Raw genomic sequence first — 10,369 nt, 5'->3', positions numbered from 1 at the left:
TCGGGCCATTATTTTTCAAGACCTCTTCATCATCACGGGGCACGATAAAAAATTTCTTACCATATTTTGTTTGTTTTGTGAAGTGAATATGGTTTAAAGGTGTAAAAGTACAAACTTGGGAAAGAGAAAGTGAATAAAAATTATTGCTTGGTTGTTTCACAGTCGGCACAGTAAAAGAATATGGAAATGCGTGATTTTCCAAAGGGAAATAAAGCTGGAGAGAATAATTACATCCAATGAGAATTGTGCCTGCTTAGACAGATCAGACAGCTAGATGACTTTTGATCAAACGGTGGGATTTGAAATTTCTATTCTGCCCTCATTCTTGCAAGTCAGAAGTGACAGTACAATAGTACGAACTACATTGACAATAAAGCTCAAGTGCGTCGACAATAGTACCTAATTATTCTGCAACAAATAAAATAAAATAAATTAAATTAAATAAAACAAGCTTGAATAAAAAAATTAAAATACAATAACATAAAGATAAATTTAATAAAACTAAAATTTTTGACCAATTTAATGGTCTCTGCCTGCTTTTGATTAATATTCCCAAAAAAGTGTTTCAAACGTCGTCCAGTCACTTTGAATTGGTGTCCATCATTTAAATCTCTAATTGTGACTGCACCATGAGGAAACACATTGAAAACTTCGAATGGTCCAAACCAACGTGAGCGCAATTTACCTGGGTGCAGTTTCAGTCTAGAATTGAAGAATAAACTTGTTGACCCGCGATAAATTGTCGCTGCAAAAAAATTCTATCATGCCATCGTTTGGTCATTTCCTTGTAAATTGTAGCGCTGTCATAGGCATTTCGCCTAATCTCCTCTAGTTCAGTGATATCCAACAGCCTTTTCTTTCCAGCAGCTTCATAGTCCATGTTCACTTATTTAATTGCCCACATTCCTTTGTATTCTAATTCAATTGGCAACTGACATGCTTTCCAAAAAACCAATTAATATGGTGACATCCCTAATGGAGTTTTTTATGTTGTCCACAATGCCCATAAAATGTCATCCAATCTGGAAGACCAATCTTTCCTCGAAGGGTCCACAACCTTCTCAAGAATGTTTTTAATTTTTCGATTCGATACTTCGGCTTGTCCATTAGTTTGCGGATGATAAGTAGTAGCCATTCTATGATTAACTCCATATCTCTTCAGTGCGGCTGCCACTTGGTTGCACTGAAAGTGTGTACCTTGATCACTAATCAATGCCTTTAGTGTGCCAAAGCGGGTGGGTATATGCTTGTGAAAAAATTTAAGCCCTGTCTTTGCATCAACCTTTAGGACTGCAACACCTTCAACCCACTTCGAGACGTAGTCAACAGCTACTAATATATAAAGGTTTCCAAATGAACTTGGAAATGGTCCCATAAAATCCATACCCTAAACATAGAACAATTCAACCTCCATAATTGGCACCTGCAACATTTCATTGCGTCAGGATATAGAACCAGTGCGCTGACACCTATCGCATTGATTCACAAAATTATGAGTGTCTTTGAATAATGAAGGCCAGTAGAATCGTGATTGGAGAACCTTAGCAGTAGTGCACATGCCACCGAAATGACCTCCATAAGGAGCATCATGATAGTACTTCAGGATTGAAAGCATTTACTCTTTCGGAACACAACGTTGAATAATGTTGTCATTGCATACCTTGAATAAATATGGTTTGTTCCAATGATACTTCACTACTTCACGAAGAAATCTTTCTTTTTTATGTCTTGTGACACCCAATGAGAGTTTTCCACACACTAGATACTTAACCAGATCTGCATACCAAGTGGTTGCATCTACAACAAATAACTTTTGATCTGGGAATGCGTCAACAATTTGAAGTATGTTTCCATCTTCGCTGCCAATTTCCAATTGAGATAGATGGTCTACAACTTGATTCCCTGAACCCTTACAGTCTTTTATCCCAATGTCAAATTCTTGCAACAGAAAGATCCAGCATATCAATATTGGGTTTGCATCCTTCTTCGTAAAATGGCATCTCAGCGCTGAGTGATCAGTATATACAGTAACCTTTGCACCGGCAAGATAAGAACAAAACTTGTCGAAAGTAAAGACTACAGCAAAAAATTCTTTCTTTGTAGTGGTATAGTTTATTTGAGTCTCTGTAAGAGTTTTGCTAGCATAATAGATGGCCTGAAATATTTTTCCCTTACGTTGTCATAGAACAGCACCTACAGTAAAGTCGCTTACATCACACATAACTTCAAAAGGTTTAGACAAATCTGGTGCAATGACAATGGGTGCATTTACTAGCTGCTTTAATTGAATGAATGCTTCCAAACATATATCGTCAAAGAGTAATTTTCGATTCTATTCCATCAATGTGCATACGGGCTTTGAAATTTCGAAAAACCTCTAATAAATCTTCGGTAAAACCCCGCATGCCCAAGAAAACTACGAATACCTTTCACATTTGTCGGTGGAGGTAATTTCTCAATGATTTCCACTTTATCTTTGTCTACTCAATTCCTTGACTAGAGATGCGATGGCCTAACACAATGCCTTCAGTTTCCATGAAATTACATTTTCCCCAATTCAAAACAAGATGTGAGTCTTCACATCGCTACAATACTTTATCCAAATTGTCAATGCAATGATCAAAATCATTCCCATAGACTGAGAAATCATCCATAAAAACCTCTAAAGAATCTTCAATCATATACGAGAATATTGCCATCACCCATGACAAGTGATCGATTGTTTAACGTCACAAAAATAATGTGCAAGCGTACGCTGCCAATGTAAGTATAGTAGATAGATACTAGTCTGTCAGATATCGATCCCACGAGGATGGTTGTCTTTTGTCGATCAATGTAGTGCAATAAATAGATAGGAACGAGATAAATTATGAGTGTACTTGTCAAAGCAATAACTTGAAAACAATAAGATAAAATAGGACAAAGATAAATTGGGATCCCCAACGTGAATAGTGAACAAAATACTAAGTGCTCACAAGGTATAAAAGGATAGGTAATTGTCGATGCATTAAATTTCAATGATTATCTTACCAAGCTTAAATTCCATATTGAATCTAAGACTTAGACATGCACATTAGCCACATCTTCGTATAATGGCAATGGAACACTATTAAGAACAAGTGGATTAAATTCCTCTAATCCTCAAGCAACTTCCCCTGTAATGCCTGCTAGCCTGAACTGTCGCTACACTTTCCAATGTCAGTGACTGCAATAACACTTCTATGCTAAAAACATTCAGACCCAAAGATTAAACAGTAGATAAAAGATTGAATAAAATAACATTGAACCCAAAAATCATGTGTACTTTCGTACAAAGATGAAATAGAAAGTAATCACCATCGTTTAGAAAAGAAATATCAAAGAACAAGTGGATAGTACTATTCCTAGAAAATCATGACTTGATCTCTCAACTCCCTCTTGTGTTGCACTCAGGGCTCCTCGCCAAAAGCTAAGTTGCATCCCTTTCACGTCGGTTCACCTGTACAAGGCTTAAGCCGCCATAGCCGAAAGCTTCAAAAGATAGATTGAAGAAGATAATACTCCGAAAAAAGCCTCTTTTTTTTCTTTTCACGTGAATATTTATATTCTTCCCAAATGGCCCAGGTGTCCTTTCATCATGCTGCCTCTGTACGTACAAGTTGGTTATACCAGACTGGACAGCGCACACATTTTTGTTCTTATCCGGACAGTTGTTAGATGCGGCAACAATTCTGGGTGCATTCTAAAAATACTCATGCAGCGACATTGGTACCAAAACATGACAAAATTAAAGATAAATCGGCTAAGATCCACTGAGTTATAAAATGCAATTTACTAAACTGAAAATTCTAAAATATGTGCTAAAGATATCTAAATGGGGATAAATTAACGAACAAGTAAGGATAAAAAAATTTGTTCTTTCTAATACTATCACACCTCTAAACTTGAGTTTTTACTTGTCCTCAGGTAAAACAGAAACTGGCAAGGCTACACAAGAATTCACTAAGGCAAATGATTATTCTAGCAACTTGAATCACCGAAAGTCGCAATGAATGAGTCACATTCAAATGATAGAATATTACATCGACAATACGTATGTATGAATGAATAAGATTACAACTGCATCAAAATCAGCATCATGCTTTAAATCCTAAATTCTATCTACCAATACAACATTTATTGTACAATACATGTCTCATTTTTTTGTGAATAAGGGATATCATTCCATTACTGTACCCTTGGTCCTGAGAAGAAACGATGGAGTGAATTAAACCCCAGGGAGTACGTAATTGAGCTGACACACAGTCATGCAGTGACAGCCTTTGGCCAGATTCATTTTTCTAACGCTTGCATTGGAGTGTTCCCTCTTTAACATTTCACAATACACCCACTTTGTAGTGTCTCTTATACATATATAAGGAGTTGTAAAAGGTAGATTCATTCAAGATTCAAGGACTGGAAGTAGTCATCCATTACTAATGCAACCTAAATCATTCATCAAAGAATTGAAGATACAACATTCAGTCAAATTTATCCAACTCATTCATCGATAATTTGCATGATTCAAGAATTAAGCATCGAATGTACCAAAAATTTTCAAACACATTTGCGTTAACCACAAATAAACCATACATGCTTTATTAAAATCAAAATAAACCCCATATGCATTCCCCCAAACTTAAAGATTGAATTCTCCCCAATGCACTAACATTAAAATGCAATGACAATACAAATGCAACGATAATGTGCACTAACAAAATGAAAATTATAGCTACATGCAATGCATGAATACTACATCAAAAAATTAAAATAAACTAACTCAGTTTTCCTCGGCCATCAATGTGGTTGGACGATGTTTCTTCTTCCTCCTATATTTCTGCTCCTACTTGCACTTTGTTTTTGGAGCATTTTCTCTTCTTTTTTTGGGCTTCGCACGGTCTTTGGATCGCTCCTTAGTTTTCGGTGCTGCCCCAGCATCACCGGATGCTTCTTGTGCAGGAGGGGTAACCTTGAGTGGTCCGGTATAGACCACTATCGCCAATGAGATATGGTGCTTCTCACTGGTTACCTCTGCAACTTTCACCGGTCTAGCTCTATCTCACTCTAGATTATCAGCAGTTGCACCCACAATCTCAGATGCATTGAAAATGTTATTAGCAGATTCTTTCTCAGTATTTTCTTCCTCGACCTTCTTGTTCACAACTACAACACGGACTTCCTCCTCTCCCACATCAACTTCATCTTCAATAGTAGGTGCCTCTTGACCAACAATGAAGTCATCCTCGACCAGGCTATCAATCCGTCGCATACATTCCTCAATGTCCCTTGAATCCTTGTCTTTCTAATTATCAGAGACGTGCATAATGGTAGGGGATTCCCTCAATCTATCTCAGTACCCTAAGTTATCTTCCTTGGATGAGGGTTCATAATCTCGAATGATCGGTGGGAACACTAGAAATTCTAGGAATGGGGTCGGGCTTAACTGACTTAATACAGTTACAATAAAGTTTTTAAAGGCCATAGTATAAGCGTAGAACAAATTTTGTGATCTCTCTTTATCCTCTATTGTAGCGACAAGCCTGATCTACTTATTGCTGATGTAATTGGCCAACTTCTATATATCCTGCATTTGGCACAACAATGATGTCTTTGCAGTCAGGTTTGTTCCCTTGGTTTCTGTCTTGATTTTTCTTTTCCTTGTTTTGCTGGTTTCTTCACCCTTCAATGTCAGTGTATCTTTGCCACGAGTCATTATTTCAATAAAGGCTTCATTTATCGGGCCCTTATTCTCCAGGATCTTTTCATCATCATAGGGCACGATCCTTTTCTACTAGCACAGTAGCATCACAGACGACGGGAAAACCAAAATTTTACTTTGCCTTGTGGCACAGTCAGCAATTTCCTGGTGGAGTAATGCGCCAACATCAATTTCTGCCCTTAACAATTGAATATATCAAGCACATTCTATCGAGGTTGACTGTGGTGCTGTGAGTAGAGGGTAGTATCGTGCAGTTGACAAAATGAAACCAGATTTTGCTTTGCAATGTCAGGAAGTGACGCTACATTGTATAATTCTTTTAATGTGGACCCATCCACAACGCTCCTTCGACACATATATCCTTCACCAATAGGTCCCTTTTGTCGTCGGTGATATCCTCAATAAACTTGGAATGTTCATCTACATCCACTTTAGTGTTGTACAACTCATTGACTTTTTTTAGCATCCCATGGGATTAAGCCTTCTCGAACAAAGATAAACTCTAACTCATGGTCATAAAGGTTATCGTAAAACTCATGTACCAATAAAGGAGAATAGCTTCCATGATGAGTGCAGAAAGTCTCCCACTTCAACTTAGAGATGGTTTTGTAGACTTGCTTGCCCAAGTCTTGCTATTGCGAAAGGTACGAGCTTAGGTAAGAGAAAGTGAATCAAAATGGCTCTTTGTATGTGTTACAGTCGGCATAGTGAATGGGGGTTTATAGCGAGTGAAAGAAGAATATGGAAAGACGTGACTTTCGTGAATTGATATAAAGCTGGCGGGAATAATTACGTCCAATGAGAATTGCGCCTGCTCAGACAGAACAGATGACTATGTGACTTTTGATCAAACGGTGGGATCTGAAATTTTTGACCTACTCTCAATCTTGATGAGTTATAAGTGACAGTACAATAGTACAAATTGCGTTGACAATAAAGACCAAGTGCGTCGACAATGGTACCTAATTATTCTGCAAAAATAAAATAAAATAAATAAAAATAAAACAAGCTTGAACAAAAAAAAACTAAAATAAAATAAAATAAAGATAAAGATAAATTCAATAAAAATTACGATTTTTGGACAATTTAATGGTCTCTGCCTACTTTTCATTAATATTCCCAAAATAATGTTTCAATCGCTGGCCATTCACTTTGAACTAGTGTCCATCATGTAAATCTTTGATTGTGACTACACCATGAGGAAATGCTTCGACAATTTCAAAAGGTCCAAACCAACGTGAGCGCAATTTACCCGGGTGCAGTTTCCATCTAGAATTGAAGAATAAAACTTGTTGACCCGCGATAAATTGTCACTGCAAAATAATTTTTTCATGCCATTGTTTGGTCTTTTCCTTGTAAATTGCAGCGTTTTTATAGGCATTTTGCCTAACTTCCTCTAATTCAGTGATATCCAACAACCTTTTCTTTCTAGCAACTTCATAGTCCATGTTCACTTGTTTAATTTCCCACATTGCTTTGTGCTCCAGTTCAACTGGCAAGTGACATGCTTTCCCGAAAACCAATTGATATGGTGACATCTTTAATGAAGTTCTATATACTATCCGCAATGCCTATAAAGTGTCATCCATTTTGGAAGACCAATATTTCCTCCAAGGGTTCACAACCTTCTTAAGAATGTTTTTAATTTGTTGATTCGATACTTCAGCTTGTCCATTAGTTTGCATGTGATAAGCAGTAGCCATTCTATGATTAATTCCACATCTCTTCAGTGTGGCTACCACTTGGTTGTAATGAAAGTGTGTACCCTGATCACTAATTAATGTCTTTGGTGTGCCAAAGTGGGTGAGTCTATGCTTGTGAAAAAAATTAAGCACTATCTTTGCATCATCCTTTGGGACTACAACAGCTTCAACCCACTTCGAGACGTAGTCAGCAACTACTAATATATAAAGATTTCCAAATGAATTTTGAAATGGTCCCATAAAATCCATACCCCAAACATCAAAAAATTCAACCTAAAAAAATAGCTGTTGTAACATTTTATTGCGTCGAGATATAGAGCCAGTGCACTGACACCTCTCGTATTGATTCACAAAATTTTGGGCGTCTTTGAATAATGAAGGCCAATGGAATCCTAATTAGAGAATCTTAGCAGTAGTTCGCATGCAACTGAAATGACCTCCATAAGGAGCATCATGACAGTGCATAGGATTGAAAACATCTCCTCTTCCGGAACACAACACCGAATGATGTTGCCACTGCATATACGGCTTGTTCCAATGATACTTCACTACTTCGCCAAGAAATCTTTCTTTTTTATGGCCTATGTCACCCAACGAGATTTTTCCACACACTAGATAATTAAGCAAATCCGCATACCAAGGGGTTGTATCTACAGCAAATAACTTCTCATCTGGGAATGCGTTGACAATTTGAAGTATGTTCCATCTTCGCTACCAACTTCCAATCAAGACAGATGGTATGCAATTTGATTCTCTGAACCCTTGCGGTCCTTTATCTCGATGTTGACTTCTTGAAACTGTAAGATCCAACGTATCAATCTTCGTTTTGCATTCTTTTTTTAAAAAGATATCTCAACACCAAGTGATCAGTAAATTCATTAACCTTTGCACCGACAAGATAAGAACAAAACTTGTTGAAAGCAAAGACTATAGCCAACAATTCTTTCTCTATACTGGTATAATTAATTTAAGCCTCTGTAAGAGTTTTGCTAGCATAATAGATAGCGTGAAATATTTTTAACTTGCATTGTCCTAGAACAACACCCACAACAAAGTCGCTTGCATCACACATAACTTCAAAAGGTTGAGACGAACCTGGTGCAATGTAGACCTGTCCATGGGCCGGGCCGGGCCAGGTTCGGGCCGAGCTCGAAAAAATTTTTTGGCTTGCCTCCTAGGCCCGGGCCCGGCCCGACCTGAAATATGGGCCTGAAATTTTACCCAGGCCCAGCCCGAGAAAAATATCATAAGCCCGAGCCCGGCCCGGCCCATTTTTAAAATAAACATTAAAAAATTATTTTAAAAATAAAAAAATAAAAAATATATTTTAAAAGTATTTTAAAATTAAAAAATAAAAATAAAAAATATATATTTATTATATTCAGGCCGGGCTTGGGCCAAAAAAGTGGTGTCCGAGGCCCGGCCTGTTTGTTAAACGGGCCTCGTTTTTTGCCCAAGCCCATATTTCGGGCCTATATTTTACCCGAACCCTCCCATATTTCGGGCGGGCCGTCGGGCCGGGCCGGGCCACCCGGCCCATGGATAGGTCTAGTGCAATGACATTGGGCGCATTTACTAGCTGCGTCTTTAATTGAATGAATTCCTCTAGACATGCATCATCAAAGAGAAATTTTCAATTCTGTTCTAGAAATGAGCATAAAGGCTTTGCAATTTTCGAGAAATCTATAATAAATCTTTGGTAAAACCCTGCATGACCAATAAAACTGTGAATACCTTTCTCATTTATCTACTTCAATGCCTTAACTAGAGATGCGATGGGCTAATACAGTGCCTTCAATTGCCATGAAATGCCATTTTTCCCAATTTAGAACAAGATGTGTGTCTTCAGATCACTGCAATACTTTATCCAAATTGTAAGCATAATGATTAAAATCATTCCCATAAACTGAGAAATCATCCATAAAAACCTCTAGAATCTTCAATCATATTTGAGAATATTACCATCATGCACCTTTGAAATGTGGCTAGTGCATTGCAAAGATCGAAAGGCATACAGTGACTAGCAAAAGTACCAAAGGGACAGATGAAAGTTGTTTTCTCTTGATCCTCCGGTGAAATAGCAATTTGATTGTACCCAGAATATTCAAGAAGCAATAATAGGCTCTTCCAGCAAGCCTGTCCAACATTTGGTCAATGAAAGGAAGTGAGAAGTGGTCCTTGCTTATGGCAGCATTAAGTTTACGATAATCCATACAGACTCACCATCCTGTAGGAATGCGTGTAGGAATTAATTCATCTTTTTCGTTGCTAACCACAGTGATGCCACTCTTTTTAAGAACGCATTGCACTGGACTTACCTAATTGTTATCAGAAATAGGGTAAATAATTCTAGCATCAAGCCATTTTATAATTTCTTTCTTAACAACTTCCTTCATCTTCTTGTTTAATATTTTTTGTTGCTCAATTGATTACTTACCTTCATCTTCCAACTTGATCTTGTGCATGCAAAAAGATGGACTAATGCCTTGAATATCGACAATACTACAAGCAATAGCTCGTTTATGTTGCTTAAGAATATGGATCGATTTCTCTTCTTAAGTTACACCTAGTGTTGCGGAGGTAGTAACTGGGAGAGTATTGTTATCACCAAGAAAGACGTATTTAAGATGAGTAGGTAGTGGTTTCAATTCTAGAGTAGGAGCTTCATCGATAGATGGCTTGAAAATTGGACCTGTTCTGTTGGCTAAGTCTAAGGATTCAATCTGCAATCCATGCCCGAGTTTAATATTATTAGCTTCAACCATGAAGTCACAATTATCTATGAATTCATCATTAGATGTCACTGCAAACTCCTTAGAAGGTATTGTGCTTTGGTTATTGAATTCTTCTTCAATTAGATCATCTAGCACATCGACAGTATGACATTCTTCTTTATCGTTGCATTGAATAGATTCAAAAACATTGAAGG

The 10,369-nt window shown here is 37.4% G+C and overlaps 1 protein-coding gene across 1 annotated transcript; it reads right to left on the bottom strand.

The window, feature by feature from the left end:
* Positions 1-5,077: 5,077 nt before the first annotated feature.
* On the bottom strand, positions 5,078-9,883 carry LOC105771845 (uncharacterized). The gene is made up of 5 exons (XM_012593235.1): positions 9,878-9,883; positions 9,664-9,758; positions 9,474-9,576; positions 9,303-9,377; positions 5,078-5,320 (listed from the first exon to the last, which is right to left on the bottom strand). The coding sequence occupies exons 1-5, from the start codon at positions 9,881-9,883 to the stop codon at positions 5,078-5,080; spliced, it is 522 nt and encodes a 173-aa protein (XP_012448689.1).
* Between the last annotated feature and the right edge of the window lie 486 nt (positions 9,884-10,369).

This window comes from Gossypium raimondii, chromosome 6 (genome assembly GCF_025698545.1).
Source record: "Gossypium raimondii isolate GPD5lz chromosome 6, ASM2569854v1, whole genome shotgun sequence".
Lineage (NCBI taxonomy): Eukaryota > Viridiplantae > Streptophyta > Magnoliopsida > Malvales > Malvaceae > Gossypium > Gossypium raimondii.
Note: the sequence above shows the minus strand (reverse complement) of the source record. Positions and strands in the feature narration are given on the sequence as shown.